Source organism: Lepisosteus oculatus, chromosome 1 (genome assembly GCF_040954835.1).
Source record: "Lepisosteus oculatus isolate fLepOcu1 chromosome 1, fLepOcu1.hap2, whole genome shotgun sequence".
Taxonomy (NCBI): Eukaryota; Metazoa; Chordata; class Actinopteri; order Semionotiformes; family Lepisosteidae; genus Lepisosteus; species Lepisosteus oculatus.
In genome coordinates, this window is record NC_090696.1 from 31,647,174 (window position 1) to 31,674,308 (window position 27,135).

At 37.5% G+C, this 27,135-nt stretch overlaps 1 protein-coding gene across 1 annotated transcript; it reads right to left on the reverse strand.

Annotated features, from left to right (window-relative positions):
- Positions 1 to 213: 213 nt before the first annotated feature.
- LOC102690732 (tripartite motif-containing protein 14) lies at positions 214 to 15,553 on the reverse strand. The gene is made up of 7 exons (XM_015345058.2): positions 15,236 to 15,553; positions 12,823 to 13,465; positions 11,012 to 11,107; positions 9,490 to 9,723; positions 8,197 to 8,359; positions 6,563 to 6,649; positions 214 to 2,914 (listed from the first exon to the last, which is right to left on the reverse strand). Exons 2-7 carry the CDS (start codon positions 13,339 to 13,341, stop codon positions 2,379 to 2,381), a joined length of 1,635 nt encoding a protein of 544 aa, XP_015200544.2. The 5' UTR covers positions 13,342 to 13,465; positions 15,236 to 15,553; the 3' UTR covers positions 214 to 2,378.
- Between the last annotated feature and the right edge of the window lie 11,582 nt (positions 15,554 to 27,135).

Consider the following 27,135-nt stretch of genomic DNA (forward strand, 5'->3'; position numbering starts at 1 on the left):
GATGAAATTAGCAGCCTGGACCCTAAACTTGCAACCCATTTCTTGCAGGAAACTCTTATTTACCAGACCCAGAAAGTGGGTTCATTGATAGGATGTCGGACAGCCTGTGCTTCATGACTGCTCTCAAACTGTGCTGTGTTTATCCTGTGGGTCTCCTCTTGTTTAGTGTTGTGAGTTTGTTCTTCAGAAAGATAAGAAAAAATGAAAACAGTGTGGCAAGTATTTAAGAATTTATTTATGAGTTTACAAATTTAAATACAGACTCCTGAAAGAGAAGCATTTGTTCCATATCTCAAATTGTACATGGCCAGTGGTATTTTGGGATAAAATTAATTCAATCTTATTATTTATTGCTTGGATAGAAATAGTGCTAAACTGACATATTTTTTGCAATATAAAAATATAACAACAGTGCTTATTAAACATGAATAAAGGAGGGTAGATATCTTTTGGAATTTTAATTACACATGTGGAGAACAGTAAACAGCCATGCCTGAAAATGTTGAAATAAAATCTGTCCTGTGACCAATGTGGTGTCTTCATAATACTATAATACATTTTTGTAAAATAAATCAATCATAAGGTAAAAACAATATTATACCATATGGGCACTAGACTGAGTCAGAAATCTGAAAACTGTTCTTATCCTTTATAATATGAACACTAATGAACTAGTATTTTATCCTTCCCTGCTGATTTCGTCTGTAAGTTGTTAATGTTTAAATATATTTAAATTATACTGATGGAAAAAAGAAACACAATACCTCCTCCACCACACTCTGGCCCTCCCGTCTGCGTGGAACAGGCTGAAGAGTGACTCATCCGTGAAGAGGACCTGATGCCACTGCTGATGAGTCCATCACAGCCTCTGTCTGGCCCAAGCCAGTCAGGTGTGACGTCTAGGAGGTGTGAGCAGAGAGCCTCTGACAGGTCGCCTTGCTCTAAGGCCAGCAGCAACTGTCCTGTCACTGATGCAAGCATTGTGTCTGCCAGTAGTTTCAGCAGCAGTATGGGTGTTAGATCTGAAAGGATCTCTCAGATGGACAGTCTGATGTGTCAGTCCTGCTCTGGTGTGGTCAAGGACGACTGAATATTGGATGGTCATCTGTCCTGCTGGTCTGCTGAAACCTTCTCTGCAGCCGGAACACAGTGTAGTGGCTTACTCCATAGTGTCTGGCAACGCTGGCACATAACACTGCTGTCTGCAGCATGCAAATGGCCCTCTCCCTTGCTTCTGGTGACATTCGAGGCATTATAGAATGCACAGAAAACTGACTGATGTGTGGCCTTTTTCGTACAGTGACCTAAGCTTTGAATTAAGTCCTTTTTAAAGGTGACCTGATCAGGCATTGTTCGACCTGGACCTCGTTGGGTAAAAGTACACCTAACGAGCTCTCATGTGATTGGTAATAATAATAATAATAATAATAATAATAATAATAGTTGCTTATACTTACATAGTGCTTTTCTGGACACTCCACTCAAAGCACTTTACAGGTAATGGGGATCCCCTCCACCACCAATGTGCAGCATCCACCTGGATGATGCGACAGCAGCCATAGTGCGCCAGAACACTCACCTCACATCAGCTATTATTAGAAGGCCATGATTCTGTGAGGGCCAATGGGAAATTTGGCCAGGACACCTGGGTTACACCCTTACTCTTTTCAAGAAGCGCCCTGGGATTTTGAATGACCACAGAGAGTCAGTTTTACATCTCATCCGAAGGATGGCGCCTGTTTACAGTATAGTGTCCGCGTCACTATACTGGGGCATTAGGACCCACATGGACCACAGGGTGAGCGCCCCCTGCTGGCCCCAATAACACCTCTTCCAGCAGTTTTAGTTTTTCCCAGGAGGTCTCCCATCCAGGTACTGACCAGGCTCACACCTGCTTGGTTTCAGTGAGTTGCCAGTTGTGAGTTGCAGTGTGATATGGTGGCTGGTAAGCTGCAATGCCACACTGCACAAGCTGTATTGCTGGTCAGAGGGCTTAAAAAATTGTCAATGTTTTGTGAAAGTACATTAGCTATAGTATTCTCATTCCAGAAAATGTTGCGTTTCTTTTTTCTATCAGAATAGTGTCTAATGGCAAGCGAATTTCATTTGGAATGACACTGCCTGATCTATCACTATACTTGTTATGATTGCATTAGATCTACCAAAAAAGACGTTTAAGTTAATAAAAATATGAACATGCACAGTAAAGAATAAATTTCAATGAAATTATCTACTTTTCATAAAATGTGTTGATTTTATTTTGAAAGAAAGCATGATTAAAAAGTTGAAACTATTTAGTTTTTCCCTAGGAGCTTCCTGAACTCTGACTAGGTTTCAGAAACTGATGAGCAATGATACAGGACAAGAGGTTGAGAAAATCATGTTAGTTTGCAGAAAGAAATGGCTCCCTCCCACAAGCGGAAAGCAGGGTACACTGGCTCTGTGAACCTGGCCTGGAAGGTATACAGGTGCCTCATGCCTAACAGGGCATCAAAAAAGCTGAGAACGCCGGCTTCATAATCCAGAAAGATGCCTAGCCGCTCAGGGTCCTCCTCCAGGAACACGGGGGTACGCGTTCCGTTGTGGAAGGCCCAGTACTCCAGGTCGTAGCGCTTCAAGCACCAGGAGGCCTGGTTCCAACCGAGGCGCGAAGCCTCCGTGTCCCCCTTGCGGCTCATGGTGCGGTAAACTGCACCCACCCACCATCCCTTGCCTGCCCGCTGCACGTCAACCTCCCAGTAGTGACGGCCGGCAAAGAACGACTCCCGGCCCAGCACTTGCCAGAGCCGGTCAAACCGCAGTGGCCCATTGGGGTAAGACTTCTTCAGCCAGCCGCAGCTTACAGTTTCCCTGCTTTCGGACAGGCGCAGGCGAGGGTGCAGGGTGTCGGGGTCCAGTATAGGTGAGCGGGCATCTAAAGACACAGAAGGCAGCTAGGTTTACTGATATCCATAGACATATCTTCCATCCTCTCTATCCAATACAGGGTCATGGGAGAGTCAGCACCTATCCCAGTAAGCAACGGGCACAATGCGGGATTCATCTGTGTAGATTAATAACACTCAGACAGTGGTGAAATCATATGCACTCTTTTGTGAGTGCTCATGCCTATGTTAAAGAGCACCTGTTTCTGATTAAAGACCAGGCACTCATTTGGAGTCCCTCTCGCTTCCCACTATCTGAAGGCTCATCCTGTTCTGCTGATACTCAATTTTAGGAAGTGGCTAACGGACAACACAAAAGAAAATCTTTCTATTGTGTAGTTTTTGTGCCCCAAAACACTATCCTTTTTGGTTTCTTTACTTTGGTCCCTTCCTGATCCCGGTTATATATCCCAACAGTTTCTTGCACACAGGGGGACTGTTTGTGTGACTGAGATCACCTGGACTACACAATGGCACCCCTTTCTGAGAAATGAATAGTAACTTGTAGGATGCATAGACAAAGCAAAAAACTTGCTTTTGGTTGGTTCACTTCCACTTTTTTCTTAAGGGAGGATGATTACCTACTGAAAATAATACTTTGGCAATTTCCTTTTTTGTATAGCCACCATGTAACCTATTGACGAACTAAGCTACGTGCTGCACTCCTCAAAACAGTCTAGGAAGGAGAGGTAATTATTATATCTGTCTCTTTTATGCAAATAGCACAGATTGCCTTTTCACCCTGGCACACCTGAGATAGCTAAACTCATCAGGAACCTTGTGACTCCTGCTTTCTCACATTGTTCATAGCTGACTATACAGCTCTGAAGTGTTAATGACATCAGATCGATGCACTGCACACAGAGACCTGCTATTTTGTCTGATAATAGCTTTGATGTTGTCATCCATCCATTTTGTAACCACTTCATCAAATTCAATGATAGTAGTCCTTAATTTAAGAACATTTCTTCTGTTTTATATTATTTTCTGTTCAAGACAGACTTGAGTTTCTATGCTTAACATAAAATCTGCTTTGTTACTTGTCTTGATGTTATTTCACTTAAATAATATTCATGGATGTGGTAGATAGCCTTCTCCCTTATACAGATTATTATTGCAAATTAAAAGTAGAAATTCTTAAACTAAGCTCCTTTGTTAATTCATGCTCTGTCATTATTATACCCAGAGTGTTGGAGGTTTTAACTATCTAATTCAACTTCTGTGTGGAACCTACTCGTTCTTCTCCATGTGTTCTCCATGAACTGTGGTTTCCTCCCAGAGTCCAGAAATGTGCTGTCTAGGTTAATTAGCTACCTTAATATATCTAAGGGATCAATTAACTTATGATACAGTAGGATATTCAGTATCTGAAAATTATGCATATGCTCCTCAGCTTTGCAATTGTTTCTTTCATTCTTTCAAAAGCCTTTTTAGGTTGCTTAGTCCACTCCCACAGCACATCTTTGTGTGTCAGTTATCTAAGTCATTCACATATTTCTCAAATGTAACAGCAGAATTTGGCGATTTCCCAGGAATGTCTAAACACTTTTACATCCATTGGTCTGGGCAACTATCTGACGGTGGCAACATTACTTAGATAAACTTTCAGATCTCCAGCTGTCAGGAGGTGACCAATGTAGCACACGTCTTTCAGTCTGAGCTGTAATGTGTCTGCATTCAATTTAATATTGCACTCCCTGCATCTGTCAAGTAACTATCACAAATGTAGTGAATTAACTTGACATCTCATCCATTGGCACATGCCAGAAACCTTTCTTTATATTGCAAACAGGAGATACTCTGTCTTTACTCAAGTCTGGTAAACTTTTCTCAATGATTGGTAATAGATAATATCTTTCTTTTAAGGTGTCTGTTCAGTGGTTTGGGGTCTATACACAGTGTTTGCAAGTTTTCATGACTTGGTTTAAATATGCAGTCAACACCCTTTGAAGTAGCAATTAATATTTTCTATATACAGTACCTGCCCTATTCCATGTGTTCAAAGACAAGCACAAAAATGTAACAACTGTAAGTAATATGGAAAAAAATGAAAAGGTCATGATTGCATAAGGATTGAAACCCTTTGCTGTGGCAAAACTTTATTTTGAGTGCCCAAACTTATCCTAATGTGTCACAGAATTAGTTGAGAGGTCTCTGTATGCAATAATAGGTCCTTCAATTAGGTAGTGAATTTCAAACACAAATTCCATGAAGATCAAGAAGCTTTAAAAAAACTCTGGGATAATGTTGTGTAAAGACACAGATCATGTCGAAATTACAAAACCATTTCAAATCCCCGTAAGACTCTTTCATTATGGTGAAACTGATCATTTAGAACTGAGTCACTGTCTAGATGAGACTGTCCCTCCAACCTGAGCAGCTGAGCAAGGAGGAAGTTGGTTTGAGATCCTACCATGAGACTGGCAGCAACTTTGAAAGCATTACATTGTTCAGAGACTGAGATGAGAGAAATAGTCCATGGTTCAACAATATCCAGGTCACTCTACAAAGGGGCTTATACAGTATGGAACTGAAAAATAAAAAACTAAACTCCACCCTGAGGTTTGCAGAAAAGCAACTAAGTGATACTGTAAACAAGTGGCAAAATGTTTTGAGTCATTCTGGACAAAATTAAAACACTCTGGTCTATATGCAAAGCATTACATCTGACACAAAACTAAGAAATTGCATCTTTCAATCCAAACCATCCCTACTGTCCAGTATGGTGGCAGCATTATGTTATAATCCTGCTTCTCATCAGCAGGGACTGGGAAGCTTGCCAAGGCTGACTGGAACAGAGATGGAGTCAAATACTGCCTATATTAGAGGAAAACCCCCTTCAAACCGAAAACCGGGACAAACATTAAGAATTCAGTAGGACAATAATCCAAAGCACAAGGCCAAAGCTATAGTGTCTTAAAATTAAGAAAGCTATTGTCCTTGAGTGAGTCCTTACTTGAATCTACTGAGAATCTATGGAAAAAACGTGAAACCAGCTGTCCATAGGTGATCACTAAATAACATGAGAGATCTTGACCAATTCTTCCAAGACAAGGGCTAAATTTGCACCAACCTGATGTACAAAGTTTTGCCTCAAACTTATCTTAATTTTAGAAGTCTAAACATGGTGGCATAATTGTGTAATTTCACATCAGTAATTTCCGGCCATGAAGTTTAAAAAGATTAACACTGTAACACACTAAAAGGTAACTCTGCAAACATACAGCAGACGTTATTCCAAACAATGGACACATTACATATGCACAGGAGGCACAGAACAAGACTGCAGAATGCCACGTGAATATATTTTGAGATAAACTAGGTAAAGATGATACACTGTTTCTTCCCTATGGATGCTTACAGTAACCAAGAAAACAGAAAGACAGCCGCAACAGAGGATGCAAGTCAGATAGAACCATAAATTGCACACATAGTTAATTATGATTTTTTAGTGGTTTATGGAGACAACGTTGGTTAGTACAACATTCCAGTCAAAGCAGGATAGTAAATGTTTACTGTGTACAGTAAACACCAATATTTTGCCAATGTTTATATTAAAAATGGAAAGGAGGAAATGAAATATACTGTAGCTTAATGGAAGAAGAAGTGAAAATACATAATCAGAGTGATTTACTTACATTTAAGAAAAGTGGACTTGTTTCCCAAACTTTTTGTTCTGTGCATTAATCCCTGCACTTGTCTGGCATCTGGTCCATTTGATATTCCTTGAATTACAATCAAGACACCTTAAATAACTTTATTAACATTCAGCATATGCCAACATACATGGTTACAAATAATAAGTCACTTTGAAAAAAATCATTAATCAAATGAGTGTTTTTTAATAAAGTACATTGTATTTCAAAACTGATAATACCCCTGATGAAAAAGGAACAATAAACATCAAATAACAAAATCTTTAGATTGGATGATGTTTCTTTAAAAAAATCTAAAAATGTTATACATGAATCTTAATAGCACTGTCCAAAGCAAAATTGTTTGTCATAATTGATTTAAGTCCAGTAAACACAAAGGTCACATTTATTCATACCGCTGTACTTAATATTTAGTAAACCCTACTTTGGCTGAGACAACACTTCAGAAGGGCAATGTATTAACATCCCTCCATGTAGAATTGCTCTAAGTCATTCAGACCCTTTGGTTTCTGTTAGTGAACTGGCATCCAGAACTACAATCACAAACGTTCAATTGTATTGAGGTCTGGAGATTGTGACGGTCAACTTTTATTTTGTGCGCAGTTTCAACCAAGCTTGAGCTTCTTGGCAGAAAGAGCCATGCGTCTGACCAGAATGTCCTGGTACTTATTCATACTTGCAGCTCATAATTGTCCCTATGTTGAGAACGTCTCCAGGACTTGTACATGCAAAACAACCTCAAAATATAATAGACTCCTCAGAAAAGGTTCTCTATGGGCATTAGTGTTTTCTCAAATTGAGCTTTAGATATGCTTCAATGCTTTTCTTGGAACGAGGGCCTTTAATCCGTAGCCTTAAAGGCCATAATAATGTGCACAATTGTAGACTTGTTGATGTTTTTTTTTCTTCATTTTATTTAAAGGAATACATAGATGTGAGGAAACTTTTTTCTGGAATTCAATTAATTTATGACAATTATGACTTGCCAAATATGGCACTGCATCATGCCTGTAGTAATTAAAATCTAACTTTATTAGAATTTCTTAAGGTAGCCACATTTTTGCTTCGATTTCATCAGGCAAATGAATAAATCTGGAGAGAACTGTATGGTAGTAGGCTGACACAGTAGCAAGGGACGCTGGGAGCAGTTTGCATGTTCTTGCCCCATGGATTTTCTCCAGGTGCGGCAGTTTCTTCCCACAGTCCAAAGACATGTTTTCTAGGTTAACTGGTGACTCAGAATTGCTCCCTGTACACAGTACGTATGTGTGTACCCTGCAATGAAAAGGAGTCCTATCCATGGTGATGTTGTATCCTGCCTCATGCCAACTGTCCACTCAGCTACTGTACTTATTGTCTCATCATGACTCCATAGCAGATTAAGTAGTGAATAAGTGGGAACGGATAAAAATATGTAGATCTTATTCGTCAGTTTAGCCACCATATTATTTCCAGCCAAATGAAAGGTTAAAAAATGAGATCAATCCAGAAACAAATTACAGCACCTTCATATGATGTATCATGAAAGGTGCAGTATAAAATAAAGGTAATCATTATTAAAATCACACAAACTGCTACATTTGAACAGATACAGCGGATAAAATAGATAGACTTGCCATTAGTGATCCGTTTCTCTATAGGCTTCTTCAAGATGGTCTGCAAAGTTTTTTGGAAACTAGAGACATAGCTATGCAAAGTGTCAAAGGTCAGGGGAACTGGGTGAATTTGGTCAGCTGGCTGCTGTTGAATCTGTATGTCTTTCTCGGCTGCTACAAAGTCCTGCAGAAGATAAACCATCACAGTTTTCAAGTCAATTGATTAATTTTAGTCTAACATGAAAATGAAACCTTGCTATACTCTTACATTTTTAAAATACTTTAGCACAATTTAATTTGTGGTCCCTTGTAATGCTGTGTGTTTATTATTACTGAGATGACTTGTAGCATAATACATTTGATATTTCAGAGCTTTTTTTAGTTGCACTTCAGTAATAGTGGGTCAAAACAGAAAAGCTCTCAAGGCTAGGTATTAGGCCTTATGTGAACACAGGAGTACTTTTGACAATGGTAGTTTTTCACTTAATAAATTAACAACGTGCATTATATACAGTACTTTAAAAAAAACATCATGCAATTTAAACATTACAAGACATAAACAAAGTTCTTTCTTGTCACACTTCAATAAGATAATCACCAAACATTTTTTAGCCACCACTTTAACAGCCGTAATGTATAACTGAAATAATACAAGGACACTGAACAGAACTGAGGGCATAAAATGTTAATGAGTAGCATATCTCCATTAATAATGATAAAACAAATATTTGCATAACCTTTGAACAGCAGGTTATATCTGTGAATATGATAATACCTACTCTCAAAATATTTCCCTTATTCTACAATGGGCTCTTGTCTTCTATACATTAATATTTTGCAGTGTTACAGCAAAAATAGTAACATCTGCTCTACTGGGATATGATTGTATAGTAAAAATATAGTTTCTTCATCAGGACAGGAGTATATTAAAGAAAAGATGGCAAAATTAGGCATCAAGCTGTTTAATTGTTTTTGTATTTACTGTATCTTCCTAGATTATTCAGACTCATTGAGGTTTTTGTGTTCTAGCCTAGCGTATGAATGCATGTACTGTATGAATAGGAATTTTTTAAAAAATTAAAAAGTCTGGGGAACACTTAAAACAAAGACAAAAAAAACTTTACAGATATACCCCAATCCCTGATATCGTTTTTATATAAAGATATGTTGTATCTGTGCTACTGCCCTGTTGATACCCTGTGACACTGTTATGAGTATGTAGGACAGCATGCATTATCATTTATTTTATAGTGGAAAAGAAAGCAGAGAATTGGGAAAAACGTAAGCAAAAAAAGATTTAAAAAAGTAGAATACCTTTAGGAGCTTCACGCTGTCATCATGTTTGTAGATGTCTTGGACTGTCTGTGCAAAGCTGTCAGTGGCCTCTATGCGCCCTCGACAAGCCACGACCTGCTCATCATAGGCCAGAAGAGCTGCCTGCGTCTGCTCCTCCACAAAGCCCTTGGTCACTTTCTCCTCCTCATCCAGCAGCAGGCGCATTTCTGTGAAGCGCAGTGATAGCCAACCCTTGCTATCCTTGGCCAAAGCCTGAAACAGGATGTCAAACACAAGGAATAAAGAGTGGCAGGAGAAATTGGGTGGAACTGTGTTAGAGACACTAAAGAAGTAGAGTGGAGACTGTTAAGACGGGTTTTTTGTAACATACTTTAAATGCATCTGGCATTCAATTTTTTAAGAAATACATCTGTATTCATAAATTAAGTAAATAAGAATAAAACAAAAATAGCTTCATAAGGAAATGGATTTATTCATTAAAGACACAAGTAGACAGAACACTTGTGAATACTGTGAAAAAATAAGAAAAGGTTGCTCTTCACTGACCAAAATGTTTAATCTCATGGTCCAATATGGTGAGCTGTGTCGCTATACTGTATGTGCTATCCTTCGCATGAAAGGTTACACCGAAGTCCCGGCTGATGGACCATTAAAGAATTCACAGAATCTCTTCCACTTAATGGAGTGATTTCACCTTTTGGCTTTAACATTATTATTAAATATACAATATATCAAATCTTTGGGATGGATGTTTGAGGTGTTTGAGGTCAAAGAAATATCTTTGTAGTCCTGCTAAGTAGTGGAAAGAATGGAGAAGAGAAGAAGAAAAGAAGATGTCTGTGTGTGTGGACATCTGAGGCGATACTGATTGTTGTTGTGAGGTTGATTAATCTGATTTTTAGTATCTGAAAAAAATTAAGTACAAAACAGAAATAATATACAAAATTAATAACAATGTGGCTAAATAATAGGGTGTATTTGATATAGCGTGTTGTTACAGAATAATGGGACTTCCTGACTTTTGTTGTGAGATTTAAAGAAAATGTAGGACATACTGTAGAGTTGTAATCTGGGTGCTCTAGCACTTACTGTATACGGTGACTTGTATCACATCTGGATATTTTTCTAGAAAAAGCAGACTACTTATACTAAACAGAGGATCAAAACCTCCATGAAAAACTGCTTCTTCTCTTTGGGAACTGTTTTCCTGAACTATGTTACAGAACTGAGAACTGAATGACACTGTGCTGAATCTTAAAAAAATCTTAAATCTTGATTCCTAAAAAAATAAAACCTGATTTTTTTTGTAAATGATAATTAAGTAAAATAATATTTACATTGTCTGGGGTAGGCATAGAACAATGCAGATGCTTACCCCGTGTGCTGAGATAGTTAATGCCGTTAATGCACTGTGCTTGTTTCCTAGTTGGAACTAGCCAAACCACATTTGGAAAAAAGAATCCTTTAGTTTCACTTTCAGCGAAATGAAACTTAAGCACTCATCTTAAAAAAAAGAGCAAATGGTCTTGTGATTCATTACCTTGAGATCATCAGCAGCCTTTTGGATCTGATTTACATTGGCGTTTTCTTGCTTGTTTTTACAGTTCAGCCTGTTCAGGCAAACTCTAAGAAGATTCTGCAATGACAGAAGCAAGAAAAAAGAAAAAGATGTTCACGAAGATCATATATAGACATTATAATGTGTTCTCTTTAAACATAGGTGTTATACATTATACTGTATAATTCTAGTTTCTTCCCATTACCAACAGGTTATAATAGTATTGTATATATTGTAAAATATACTGTATAAGCAATCCTAAAAAATAAAATAGATTTTAATTATGATTTTATATTAATTTAATTATTACGATTATTTTTAGAATTAAACTTGGATTTTGGGATTGATGATTTTTTAAATAAAAAATGAGAAATAATATATAAGAATATTTATTCATTAAATATTTATTTATTAAATCCCTTTACTAAATATCTAAATGTAAGCAACAGCATCAATATTATGATATTATGATATTATGATATTATTTTTATACAAAACACTTCTTTTTTTCAAAGCTGGTATCATTTATGGATGGAACTATTCACACAACTATGTGTCTCACTTTACTGATACAGGCAAATTATACAACTTCACATAAAAGCCTAAATACATATTCTGTATAAGCATATCATTCATTCATAGTATTCATTTCCAAATAAAGACAATTCTGTGAACACAAATCTAATTATTTTCATGCCTGGCAAGAATAAAGTGAAAGATGGAGAGCTAATTAGGTTACAGCATAACAAACAAGAGATAAATCTTTGGTACTATATTCCACATGGCAAGATTAACATTTAAGATGAATACATAAAGAGGTACAAAATTACTTGGAATATAAAAGCCATACACAAACACCCAAAACAAGAGATAATTTGCACAATCTGCAAAATCACTTTGAACATAACAGCCATATAAGTGCAGCATTAATCAATGGGGCCAATGCCCCAATGTTCTCAAGAAAAATCACTCACTGCATATGTTATGGTGCAATACCAGATCTCCATACTGCTGCTGGATTATCTTCTAATTTTTGGCATGATAAGAACAAAGCCATGTGAATCACAGACTTTCTAAAGTGAATTTCTAAAAAAATCAGAAAGCTTGAGTTGTTCACCTGTGACCCAAAACTTGGCCTCAAGTCTCTATTTTTTGAGATTTGTTTTTTGAGACTTGGTACTTGATAAAAACTGACTTGGATACATGTTTACAGGCATTATAGGCCTTCAGTCATCTTACTTGAATCTTCTGAAAATGTTACTTGTGAATTTGAAAGAATTCAAGAGAAACCATGGCTGCCAAGAAATCAACCAGTCTGAGTGCATTCAAAGACACAGCAAACACTTCCAAGACAGACACTATCCACAAAACATACTTGCATGCAGCAACAGGACGTGAAGACCAGAAAATCACTGGCTCAGAATATGAAAAACATATTTGTTTATGCAAGATATATGTTTATGCACAGAGAACACATCTTTTAGTCATCCATCCATCTTCTAACAACTTTATCCCATATAGGGTCACAGGCAAACCAGAGCCCATCCCAGCAAGCAACAGGCTCAATGCAAGATACACCCTGCCACTTTTGTTTGATTATATTCTTTAATTAGTTATTCAGAAGGCCAAATTTGCTGTCTCTTACTATAATTCCCACCTTGACTTCCTAGAACTATCCAAGAGATTCAGAAATAGATTAGCTTGACAGTTAGTATTAACTAAGGGGGCCAACAGGTACACTACCAACCAACAGAGATGGAAACAATCTGGTCTGATAAGAAAGAGTTAGTTACCCGTTTCTCTTGGGCCTCTTGGTCAATTACACTGATGCGGTGGCCTTGGTGACAGCCTAGTATCGGGCAGACGTTGCAGACACAGAGCTTGCACTCCTTGCAGAACATCTCCAGTGGCTTCCCATGATCCAGGCAGCAGCTCCCACTCAGATCCTCACTGGGTTCTGTCAGCCGGTGGCTGCGAAAAGCCTCCCCTGCCAAATGGGGCTGTAAATGACCCTCACAGAAAGAAGCCATACAGGTTAGGCATGACTTCAGGGCCGGCAGCTTCTCGCCCAGGCAGAAGTCACATAAAACGCAAAAGGGAGCATGTGACTTCAAAGGGCACTCCGAGAGGCCATTAGTAACTGGCAGGTTTAAGCACACTGGACAGCCATGGTCAATATTAGGGTGGTGGCACCAGACTCGCTCAATACAAGCCAGACAGAAAGGGTGCCAACAGGAAAGCATGACAGGCACTTTGCTAACCCCCTGGCAAACTCCACAGATGGGCTCTGAGATGGAGAATCCCTCTGCCATCTTGACACTTCCTTCTAGGCTGCACACAATGAGCTAAGGCTAACGCTGACACAAAGCGCCGCCCTCTATTCGTAGTATGATTTCAGCAGCACTGTCCAAGGGTCATTTTCCTGCTGCACTTCTCCTGGAAAACAAACAAAATACAGTACATACAGCACCTGGATAGTGGATGTATTGTATCAGAAGGAAATGTGGAAAATGTGTGAAATATTGTACAGCCTTAGGATCAGTATAATTAAAAAAAAAAACAATTCAATATAGTATTTGTAAATATGTCTTTATTTATTCTAAAAGGGTATCTGTGCCAATTGCTATTTCAATATGTTTATTACAATTTTAAACTGCGAGAACAATTGAAGAGCATTACTACATTAAAACAAAACAGAACAATAGGTTATTCCATGCTGAAAAGAGAAGAAAGAAAACACAACGTTTCAGCATGCAATAAACCTATTACTTGCTCCTTTGCAGCATACGCATGCTGACGCAACTACCCACCTGAACAAATAATAGTATTACATTAATATTGCCTGATAAATAAATCGAATTATTTAACATAGATTTCTTAAAATTATTAATATAATGATAATCTAATATAATATAAAGATATAATACATCTTTACTTTTCATGCTCTCCCTGTGTTCGTGTGGGTCTCCAGTTTCCTTTCACAGTCCAAAGGTAGGCTAATTGTAAAATTGGCCCTGGTGTGAGTGTGTGCATCTTTGTGTCTGTGTGTGTGCCCTGTCCTGGATGGGTGTCAAGTCCTGGGTGTATCCCACTTTGCACCCAATACTTCCAAGGACAGGCTGGAACCAATAAAAAGCCAGATGAAGAGAAACTTATAAAAAAAAAGTTTTAATAAGTCAAAGTAAATATATAAAAAATTGCTTTAAACTGTGAACCAATTCAACCTACAGAATGAAAACTTTACCTACTGTAAATCTAACAATGTGAGCTGCACTGCATCTTGCCAATGATTGCTCATTTATGTATTTGGTTTGTTAACTGTTGCAGAGTTAAACTCACTAATGTTTTCAACAGCAACATTTTTTTAGCACATGAACCATCTTTACTGCCTTAATATTTAAAATGAATGTTATACAGCAATATTTTAGTGGGTAAACACATTTTGTTTCAGCACAATCATGTTATGATGTTATATTAATTCTGGCGAGATTTAGCTTCAAAGGTAAAGGTAAAGTAAGTCGGTTGTGACAATGAAGATTTTCGAGTTAAGATATGTGAAAGGAATGCCTGGGAATTTTGTTCCACCTTTCAACAGCATGCAGTTAGCAAACAGGTTTTGTAGTTGCTGTTTTGTTACCATAAAAAGATGATACATTATTTACTGTAGCTACTGTAAACTGACATCAAACCCTTCAAACCATATTGTAATCAATTTTGTTGAGATTAGAATCCATCTGTCTAATTCCAACACACAAGGATTCTACTGGACTCTAATACAATACATGTAATGCTTACTTTTACATGCAAAATCAAGTCTTTCACGTTTTTTCCTACATCATTGGTCACTTTTTTATTGAACAATGCGACCTCTACTTAGCCAGACGTCTACCACTTGTCTTATTTACATAACTTTCAAACTAAAAAAGAAACACTTCATGCGTACAGTATCTGTATTCATAGATGTGAACAAAAAACATATTACATCCTTTTACTATATGTGCCGACTGAATGAGTGAACGTTTCAACAGGAGTTTAATCACTTTAGACAAAGCACCCTGTACGTTTTAATTATTTAATATTATTACGCCTTCCAGTCGAAACACTTTCGTGTTCTATCCATTTCTCGCACTTCCGAATCCGGAATGGTTATTGGTGCATATAAAAAATTCATACGTGTACAGTATAAATAACAAACTCGCCACTTACCTCATTGAAGACTGTGCATGTAAGAAATTTTCAGCATGTTTTGTGCCAGATCACAATGCCAGATCACTCGAATCTGAAGCATACAGTTTCACTACCGCCACAGCACCGTCTAATCTGCCTAGTTCCTGATGAATATTTTAAGTTGAATTATTCTGATTGTACACTAAATGTTGGAAAGCATCGGCATAGCCTATTACTGTGCCATTATTTGACAAAGAAGAAAAATATACGTAATATCGTAAACCAAATGCCACATGACTTTGCCACAATTGCTGCTATTATTGTTGTTATAAGGGTGTCAGACAAACAGGAAATAAGTTCATTCTGCAGTGTATGTCAACTTCTTGAAAGACTATGAGCTGTCTGCGCAGAACCTCAGCTGACATTTGTTAGGTATTGACTCCCTCTACTGCGCAAGAGACCATAGCTAGCTATATGGAATACAGTGAATATCCGAACACTTATTCGACCTGAGTCAGAATTTTCTCTGTTAGGCTTACAAATAATTTTCAAACACGTACAATAATTTTATGTGATCCGAGTACTATGTGAATGGATACGTGCTTTAGTCAAGAAGTCAAGAAATTAAGTCAAGAAATGCACTCTTCTATATTCAACTCTTAAGTTTATTAGCCTCGCATGCTTGTATTGGTACACTGAAAATCGAAATGAAAGAAAACGCAACGAGTGTAAGGTGAAAATAATGCGTCATTTTAAACGGTAAAGCGCCTTTAATCCCAAAGCCCACAGCGCTGTACAAATCGAAGGAGGCCAACCTCATATAGTACATCACTGCATAAAAACAAGAACAAGACATCAGGATAGCCGTCCTCTTAATAATAGTGCCATGATATCGTTAAAAAACCAAGTAGCCAAGATCTCTGTTTTAGATCTCATCTGAACTGTGGCATCTCCTTAGTACCGTCTCTCCGGTACTGTACTGGTGCACTGGATAGGAAATTCTGCGGCAGAGGTAAGTGTGCCTCCTGCATATGCTGCAGCAATGTACATGTAAATCTAGAAATCCACCATCTCACCTCTAACAAGGCCCACCTTGCTTAACGCTTGAGATCTGATTTTAAGGTGATACCAGTGATACCACTGGTGCATTTCATTAGGATAAAGGCAACTGATATTCCTGTCCTATTTCCTATTTTTCCTAGAATAAAGAAGATTATTGTTGCTAAAAGAGTAGTTTATGAGTGCACATGTAACTGTCATTTAATGCTTCTGTTGTTTTGTTAAGACTTGTATTTTGTACAGAATTTGAATAATGAAATCGTGAGAGAATTACTATTTGGGGTTTTATGTTATTTAGCAAAGTGAAAAGGAAAAGAAAACAGCTGCTTGTTTCTCTTCCACAAATTGTGAAACTAGTATCTACAGTATTCAGGTGAAACATATTGCTTTTCACATTTGTTGGATTAACAGCGGTCTCCTGGTGGTATGGTGAAAACAGTATATACTGAAGTGATTCCCTTTAATTTTCCCTTGCAGAGTCAGCAGTGTAGTAGGAGAGGCAGGAGACAGAAAATGCAGCTTACTGATTTTATTACCCTTTTTATTTACATGGTTGCGCCGCGGAGAGGAGGCTAAGGGAGGAAGGCATGGAGAGGAGAAATGGCTACTGCTGCCCATCTCAGAGTGACTTGAAAAAAAGAGCGAATGGAAGAAAAGTTGTTCCTTTTTATAAAGGACAGGGGGAGAGGAAGTGAGCTTGAAAAAAGGGAAAGAGATCAGAGGTTGCCTGGGCAGTTTGCTGTTGGGGCAGAACACTACAATGTAATACCAAAAAGTTACCTAACTGGTTTATCCAATACAAGGTTGCAGGGGAGCCAAAGCCTATCCCAGAAAGCGAAGAGCTCAAGGCAGAATACACTCTGGACAGTTTGCAGGGCACACACAGACTCACCCCAAGGCCAGTTTTCTTAAAAGCCAATTGATCTGACTGTATATCTTTAGATTGTGTGAGGAAACCAGACCAAGCATCACACAGATAGAACCCCAGGTCCAGAACTGAACCCAGGGCCCTAGCACTGCAAGGTACTGTAGCAATGCTAATCACTGTGCCACTGTGGTGCCTCTATCATTTTTATCTTCCTATATAACATATGGTTTACCAAAACCAAAAACAATTTAAGTGTAAATTACAACCACTGTTACCTGTACCTGAAGTGCAGTAATGTGTTGAAGCAATGTCAGGACTGTGTAGGGATGAAGAGGCACTGAGAGATCCTCAGCTTCACACAGGCCAATTAACCCTGTCACTGAGCAGGGCAGTATGAAAGTGAAGGACACTGCTAAGAGCTTTGTTCATCCTTTGGTCCTCAGGTTTTGCTGTTTGCCCTCCAGGATATGTGCTTTGTCTTCTTTGACATAGATCAAGTTGAACATGTTGGACATTTTAATCGGAAGCAAAAGAGGGGAAAATATTCTCCATTTTAAAAACTAGTGGAGAAAAGTTAACATTTCTAAATTTGCTATTTATTTTATTTGCTTTCATTTGCTATTAAGGTATCCCCTTAATAGATCTTTTTATAGAAATAGGGTTTTATATCTTAAAATGAATTTTGATGCTTTCAAAGCAACCATTCTTGGATATTAAGGATTTGTTTGATTTTTGATTCATGTTAAATGTTATTTTACTTTTCTTTTTATACTGTATATAGGACCTATATTTAATATTTTGATCATTGTCAAATGTACGCCAGCAGCCATATCACCCTGTCACTCACAACTGGCAACCCACTAAAGCTAGGACCCACCCATGTGGGTCCTAATGCCCCAGTAAAGTGACAGGGACACTATACTGTAAACATGCGCTATCCTTTGGCTGAGATGTAAAACTGAGGTCCTGACTCTCTGTGGTCATTAAAAATCCCAGGGCGTTTCTTGAAAAGAGTAGGGGTGTAACCCCGGTGTCTTGGCCAAATTTCCCATTGGCCCTTACCAATCGTGGCCTCCTAATACTCCCTGTCTGCTCTCCTCCCCACTGATAGCTGATGTGTGGTGACTGTTCTGGCGCACAATGGCTGCCGTTGCATCATCCAGGTGGGGCTGCACATTGGTGGTGGTGGAGGGGGGTCCCCATTACCTGTAAAGTGCTTTGAGTGGAGTGTCCAGAAAAGTGCTATGTAAGTATAAGTAACTATTATTATTATTGTTCTGCAAAGGTTTTTGTGACTGAAAATCTAAAAATATCATCAAATATTGCATTACTTATTTTAAAATTCATACTGTACATTCCATAAAAAGGTGAAATGGTTATTATGTGTCAATGTGCTGGATTTTATAGATGTTGATAGAGTGGAGCTCTGGAACAAGCTGTGGCTGAACACCATTTTTGTTGTTCTAGAAAGGTAAAACCACTTGGGGGAGCTGTTGTAAAACAAATATAAACCTTGGAAACCAAAACAGCTTGTAAACATTTGAGGAGCAATCTATGGGGAATTACACTACCTCTTTGCTTTTATCTGTCTATTTTCAATCCATTTTTTACATGCAGATACTGTAGCACCCTAGTTCAGAATTAAATCCAGGTTCCCGGTACTCCAAGGCAGTGATGCTGGCCACTGTGCTACATTTGTTTCCATGGTAAATTAATTTAAAGGTTATTTTTTACATATTATATTTGCTTCCAATAGATTTTCTTTTGTTTTTGGTGATATGTTTTCATTGGCTTGCCTGGTGGCTATGATAAATTATGAAACAGATTTAAGATTTTAAGATTTAAAGATTGATTTAAGACTGTATTTTGACCCATTGACCAAAGGCCCTGGAAAAAACAAAAACTGATGTCTAGTATTGGGCTTCTAGTTCTTTATATGATTGGTATGCTGGTCAAAATTGTGATTTAATCCAGTTCTTTAAAGGCTTATCCTTTGTCATCTCTGGTACTTAAGACATCTGGATTGAAGCACAGAGAAAAGCCATAATCACTGACAATACACTTGTTGAATCACTGTTTTATAACAACAGAATTCAAATGAAGGAAAGAGGCTGCCTTGATTTTTTTGTGCTTATAAGTAGCCTTAATATAGAAATAACAACGCAAAATGGGAAGTACGTTTTGCTCCAGATTGTTTTCTAATATATTTGATACAATGCGCCTGAAAGCAAATATTTCAGAAAATTAAGGAAAAACACAAGGGCATACAGTAATTAGCAACTATTGCATAAACTTAAACATGAAATAGTGTAATGCTATCAGTATCGCGTCTTTTATTTGTACTGAACTGGAAAAAACTAAGTAATGTAATTGTACATTTTTAAAATATTGCAAGTGCAAAATAACTCACTCCCCAAAAGTATTTTTTATCTTCATTTTGCTTTGATAGTATAGAGTTGGCACTTTTCCATGCAACCATTTACTAGTTTCAGCACTTCTCAGTAGGGGTTTTTCAAAAGTAGATCCAAGCAGATCTCTTCTGACTCATTCATTAACATCTTTCACTTGTGAACATACTGAGGTCTGAAGATTGTGGTGACCTATCAAGAACATTGATTATATACTTCCTTATCAATTTAACAGTAGATTTAGAGGTGTATTTTGGGTTATGATCCTACCAGACAGTCCTTTTGTAACCAAAATCTAGATTCTTATCCAAACATGACACAGATTTTTGGATAAAACATCCTAATATATTGATATCTAGCCAGCCCACAATTTTTACAAGGGCACCAGGACTAGGGGATACTAATAGCCCAACAGAAGAACAGATATATTTATTAGAGATGAAAATATTTTTCAATCTGAGCTTCATCTTTCCATGATAATCATACTCCTGGTGTGATTGCGTCACAAATTATTTTTTTTTTCATCCATCCACATCATATGGTCTCATTTCTATTGGAATCAATAAGTTGCTGTCTGGACAAGTCTCATCTTCTCATTGCCAAGGAACTCTGCCACCAACTCCACTCATGAAGTCACACTGACCTCAGATGGTAGTCTTTAAGACATTGTATCCTGATTATGTCAGATATTTATGAAGATTCCTAGTTGCTACTTTTGTGCTTTTTTCTTCCCAAACCACTTTTCTGACCACATTGTTGAGAAATGTTTTCTTGTGTCCACGTCTTGGTCTAGTAGCTGTAATCAAATTAGCCATTAACGTCTTGGAAATGGACTCCACAGTCAGTGCTGGGATGCTTTATGGATTAATTTGTAGTGGCCTGTGGATTAATGTTGCCTGTGGTAGCTCCAGGGAGTATCACTAAGGTTTAAGTTTAAGGTTTAAGAAGATGGAAATTTCTCAAAGCTAACTGCTAAATAAGCAAGTGCTCTGCTATGCAGGAAAAAGGAACTAGGAGATAGTCTGAGCATTTTACAAAAACAGACTCAAGTCAAAAACAAACTGTGCAGGGCAAGATTAAATTTGTAGGCACAATTAGAATCTTTAACATCATAAGATGGCAGACAATAGATCAAAGAACATCAGAAGGGTTACAAATGAGAGGTCATTTGGCCCATCCAGTGTGTTTGGTAGTTAGTAATTAATCCAAGGATCTCATCCAGCCATTTCTTGAAAGAAATGAAATATCTGTTTAACAACATGACTGAGTAATTCGTACCATACTTCCACAAGCCTTTGGGTAAAGAAGCCTTTCCTACTCTTGATTTTAAATACCTTCAATGTAACATTCTCAAGAGCATTCTGGTCCATGCTTCATTGTTTATTCTAAATAAATGGGAGCATTAATGTGACATTTAACATCTGATGACTAAAAAGACAGAGGATTAACTACACATAGAGTACATTAATACATTTACTACATATATTTTTAACATAGTTCAAGTAGGTAGCTGCATCAACATGCGCAGGCTGCAAAGGAACAAGTTTATTCAATGCTGAAAAGAGAAGAAAAGAAACACAACGTTTCTGCTACGGAGCCTTCTTCAGTTGTGACACACCTGAAGAAGGCTCCACAGCCAAAACGTTGTGTTTGTTTTCTTCTCTTTTCTGCATGGAATAAACCTTAACTTTTTCCTATTTTTAACATATTTTTAACATAAAGGGTTTGAATACATTTTAATGCTGGGTATTTATGAAGTATATGAATATTATATACTGTAACATTGATAGTCTTATAATCTTTCATGTTTTAATTTATGCAACAAATACTGAATGCATGCTTGTACAGTATTGTTAAACCAGCCTCAATCAAAATTGTAACAAATTTGCAGCCTTTTGTATAATATTCAGAAATATACATTTAATTTATCTTCAAATTAGTTTTTTCCTACCCTAGAACAAACCCACATATTTTCTACCATAGAACAATAATTGTATATGCAGCCTTCACCCCCAGTAAGGCCTTCAATGATTACTAGATTGAGATGTGAAGATGGGTGTACCATGGAGATTAGTAAAAGGGAGATGATATAATGTTTGTAAGTCTGTTTTAAAGATATCACCAAGTCAGTTTTTGAGAGACCACAGAGTTGAATATTACATATACAGCAGATCAATATATGACATTAACACTATGATGTGTTATTGAAGGTCAGTGGCATACAAATATTCATAAGTAACATTGGGGAAAAACTACTAACAGTCTTCAAATTCATCAAAAATACTGTAAGAGAACCCTTATCAGCAAGAATCTGAAAACATCCCTCCAAGCCTTCTTTCCCTACTCCCTTTCATCATTTGGGTGGCCTCTAGTTTCTGGACATAAATAATAAAGCAGTTTTTCCATGAATGCACTCTGTTCTCATATACAAACATCACATGCAATACTAATCAATGTTGCACTAGGGGGCAACTGAAATGCAAGCAAAAATATGAGTACATGGTCTGCTCCTTGGTATTAATTAACCTCTTATACATATTAAAGACAGTGGATACAATAAGGTTCATTTATGCATGTTTCTCTTGCATATTAAATCATAAGAATTTTGGAAGACAAAACACTCTAGTGTGACCACTCAATGGTTAAATTGAGTAAAGAGTTGGACCCCTGTCTCTTGGACTAGATAGGAGGCTATTTGCCTGCCAGAGAGACATGTAACTTGTGAGACAACTTTCTTGAAAATTACATGTTAAGTGTGCACAATGCAGATTCACGGTATCTCTCCAGCTGAGGCTGCGAGTTCACCCAACAGACTCTCACCACTGACAGCTAATGATTGCCACTCTGCTGAAATTTCTGCTAGGTCACCAATTAACAAACATAACAAAATACAGTGCTGGCAATTAAAAATCTGAAGTTGAAGAAATTATCCGTTTCAACCTAAGCTACATACTGTACAGAAGCTTTCTTAGTCCCAATGGAATTGGATGTGCTTCAGGTGCCAAAGATATTTCCTACTTTCCATTCAATTGCAACATTCAGCTGCAACTCCTGGGACTTGCAAAACTTTGGTGAGGTCACAGTGTTATCAATGAGAGACATATTGCTCCTTAGTGTTAATTGTTTTATTAACCACATTTAGCTAATTCTGAATCAAATGTTCAGGAGAGTCATTCACAGTCCTTGTTTCCTCTGTCAAACATCTCTGAGTTGAAGAACATTCAGCATTTCAAATTAGAAGGGCATAACAAGATAATGTTATTATTCTATTAAAAAATTGTAATGATGTAAATTACATGGAGCTTTCTATCGTTGAGATCTATGCTGTGTGAGGTGAGGGTGAGGGATTATAAGGATGACGGTAGACAGGGAGAGCTGCAGCTGGTGTGGTCAGATCCTTCTTACATAGTTCTTCTGTCTTTGTCTGATTCTTGCTGGTTCCATAGCAGCAGTATGTTTTTGGGAACATGATGAACAGAATTGTACAAATTATTTTAAATGAAGTCTTGCTAGTGCATTGTATAATTTAACATTACATCCTTTAATTTAAATTCTAATTGTTACTAGATATTAACATTTTGTCTTTATTTTTGCTTCCGTACATTGTCTAGAAGATGTAAATGATGTGTCAATATAAACAGCTAACATTTTTCTTAGGTAGTCTGCTTAAGTCAGTTTTTTTCCCATTTTCTATCTATAGTTAATGCATTAGCTACCTATGTGTAATACTCTGCTGTTGTCTCTGTTAAACATCATCTGTTGGATATTTTCCCCATCTTGAATTCTACGTTTCTAGAATTTCATCTGTTACTAGAAGATTAAAACGATTTCAAGAAAATTCTAAACAAAAGAAAATGTTGATATTGAAACATGGAAGCTGTTTATTCCTGGATCTCAAATTCTCTGAGGGGGTGGTAAGAGCAGATACCTTTTCAACCCCAACTACTGTAGCTTGGGCTGTGAAACAAAGAGAGATGCAAGCAAGTCCCTCCAGCTCAGCCATGGAAAGATCTGAGAGACAACTGCCAAATAAGAAAGTCTCACTTTTGACCTAGTTTGCATGAGTTTAAGAGACCATTTCAAAGATCTGGATTCAGAACCTCGGGCTGCTCATGTCTGGCAAAGCTTTCCCATTGGCAAAGCTCTTTAGATTTTCAGCATATGTGTTCAACTGCATGGTTAGAGTAGACAGTATCCCTAGTCAGGTGCTGCCTCAGCTGTTGTAACAGGATCTTGACAAAAAGTCATTTCAGAATTCCTGACAATGCGTACCTCTGACATATACCCTCTCTTCAGAGCAAAGGGTCATCTAGTGCTGGTACTTACCTTCCCCACACAGAAAATCTTAAAGCATAGTAAAATCTTTTTTTAAATGATACACCAAAATTATGAATTTGTTCAATCATTTGTAGTATGGTAAAAATAATTATCATGTCCAGCAACTTTAAAGTCTTTGGAATGGTAAGCCCGAAACAATTTAAAGTTCAGTTTGGATGTTATGAGATATTTAAAATGTACATTGTAATAAAGAGGTACAAAATACTTAAAAGAGTCACAAAGATGTGGTTCAACATTGAGCCCATGCAATTTCATGACAAGCAGAGCCTATTTATGTTCACAGCATGATATAGAAGTGAGTCAGCAGTTTACAATGTGTATGTATTCCAGAAAATTGGGTTATATTGACCATAATATAATGTTATCAGTCCAATGCCTGCTTGTCTTTACTTTCACTATCAGTTAGTCTATGAGAAGATTGGCTACTGGAGTCTTGTAGGGGGAAACCTGACTGATTCTGACAGTGAGCTTAAGGGGAAAGAATATAAATTTCATTCAAGAGCCCTTCTCTGAAAGGTAAATTCCTGGTCTTATAAAGCTCTTGTAATGCATCAGATTACTCATTGATGTTTAATAGCAAATAAATAGCATCCAGCCCTTCTTAAGAGCTTTTCAGTTTCCTCCAGCAGATAGTTTTTCTTTATGCAGCATGTATCTCTACCCAAATCTATATTTCAGACAAGGTTACATTTCTAATTTGGAAACCAGCACTATCATGAAAAAAATCACTTAACCCTGTATGGGCACTTGATTTGACTTCTGATAGTAACAGAAAGTGATCTTCTGTGCAAAGACAGAATCTGCATTTTAGTAGTTTGGTTAGATTGTGATAACGCAAGAGAGAGATAGAATATGCAGAGTATATTTGGTGTAGATTGCCTGAGTGAGGGATTTGGCAGCCTCACCTTAATTGTGAAGCTGCCCAGACCCCCTCTGTATTGCAAGGACTGAGCCAGGGTGTTGCTACAGGGGTGTAGATGGGGTGGTGGGAGGGGTATGAGAAGAATGTGCAATGGGAAGTCCTGTTTGTGAGACTTACTGTATATACACAGGCGAGCAGAAGCTTCTGACATGCAAAATGTGTGTAATGACAAGTTTTGCTAAGCAAAATGAACACCTTTTTGGTGCTCCACATTCCCAGAGATCTTGTTTCCCAGGATGTTGAATACGCTGTGGCGAACTTCATTAGGAAGACTGCAGTGTGAATGAGCATGTTCTGCTTAAACAACACTATGAAGCTTTTGTTGATGGTTAAAGAAGTTGGAGGCAGAGAAATGCTTTGTTAATGTGAATGAATTTTAAGATGATCATCCCTAATCATTTTGAAAAGTCAGCACCAATGTTTGGGCCTAGCTCTGGTGTAAAACGTTAATGGAGGTAAAGTTTAATTCTTCTAACACCAGTGTCCCTAAGACATTTTGGCAACCATGTTCAATGAAACTAATATATAAAAATATAATTTAGTGTTGAATGGCAATAAAGAATAATTAAAAACAGAGGTAAAATAACAAACATATAATAAGTTCTGTTCCACCACTCCAGTATCACTATCCACAAAAATGAGGAGATGTAGTAAAAGTTTCCCAAATATCCAGTATGGAGACTGGATCCATAAGAACACCATCAATTTTTCCATAAAATGCGTTGTACACAATCAAGGTTTTGTAAAATAATGCTCAAGAATGTCCCACTGAGGAAATAATTGGCATTTGCAGTTATTATATCAGGTAGGTGGAGATGACCTTGCTGTACTGTACATGGCTTGTCATCTGTGATTCATTTTCTACAAATAAGAACTTATACAGTATGTGATTACATATCACATATACTTGTGCCAATATAAATATCCATATTCCTTTATGTAATATTACAGTTTTAAATGCAGATTTGTGCATATCCGAGAAGCTCATCACACTCATATTTTTTACCTGGATGTTTTTGACTGTTCTTTCTATTCTATTTATTGAAAACCCTTATTTATAATGATCCTCTGCTAATAAAAAAATATTGTGAAAACCTACGGATTTCATCTACATGCAGGATGTCTTGGCCATTTTTCTTACTTGTGTTTCAGAATAGTTTAAAAAATTGAACATCATCCAACATAATTTAAACATTTAATATACATTTAATACACTGTCCATTTATATATTGAACAGGTAGGTGTGTTGATTGTTTCAGCTGTATTCCTGCTGGAAATAGCAACATGTTGAGCTCAATTGATGAGGTTTCATTAAAACACCAAATGCTCAGTGTGTGATATTTGAGTTGGATAAAGTTGCCAAATGAAGTTAATTGAGAATCTGTAGAATTAACCAGTCACAAATATGTGATTTTAATTAAGCTCTAATGCAAGGACAGCAAAACATACAACAAAGCCTTACTAAAGCAATGAAGATCACCAGTAATGGAGCTGTTAAACAGAAACAGTTGAGCACCTTTTACACATGTCTCCACCTCATCATCACACTTGCAACAGCCTCCCTGGTTCATTCCTCACAAGTGAGGAGTTTTGGCAGACCTGACCATATGGCGAGGGCTGTCATTTCGTCAGGCCAGACAAACATACTCCAAGCATTAAAGTATTAATTACATTATCCCTATATTTTTGTCATCTTATCACGTTAATTAGGATTAGACTGAACTGCTGAAATGGTGGCTATTGGCATGACTAAAGGTAGTAGTAAATCAGGTGGGTAGCTGCATCAGTATGCGTAGGCTGCAAAGGAACAAGTAATAGGTTTATTCCATGTGGAAAAGATAAGAAAGAAAACACGTTTCGGCCGTTTCTTCAGGTGTGAGAAAGACAGGGCAGTAAGCAAAGGTAATGGAGAAGGAGAACAAAAACTGGGAGAGAGGAAGAGCGGGGGGAGGGGGCAGGGGACAGAAGGAGAGGCCAATCAGGAGCTGTGAAGGCAGGATAGGTGAAGAGAAGTGTGAAATGAAACCTACAATGAATAGAGAGAATTTAAAAGAAAAATAGTTTGTTGTTAAGAGAAAGGGGAAGTTGTGATCCTAGCTGCAGGATAATTTTGGTTTCTGTAGTCTTTCTGATGTATGAGTTCGGAAATCCATCTTTGAGAACACAGACGGAGAGATTAGAGTGGTCATGGCCGTCAGAGGTGAAATGAGAAGCAATGGACTTGGAGAGATCTTTAATCTTCACAGCCCTGACGTGTTCTCTGAAGCGGTCTCCGAGTCTCCTTCTTGTTTCTCCAATGTAGATGGCTGTGCATTTACTGCAAGAGATACAGTAAATAAGGTTG

Excerpts from the sequence above, each read along its gene's own strand:
- LOC102690732 (XM_015345058.2), bottom strand. The coding sequence starts at position 13,341 with ATGGCAGAGGGATTCTCCATCTCAGAGCCCATCTGTGGAGTTTGCCAG. Across the intron at positions 11,108-12,822 it reads AAGAGGCCCAAGAGAAACGG|AATCTTCTTAGAGTTTGCCT; the intron begins GTAACTAACTCT and ends CTGTCATTGCAG. Across the intron at positions 6,650-8,196 it reads AGAGAAACGGATCACTAATG|GAATATCAAATGGACCAGAT; the intron begins GCAAGTCTATCT and ends TTGTAATTCAAG.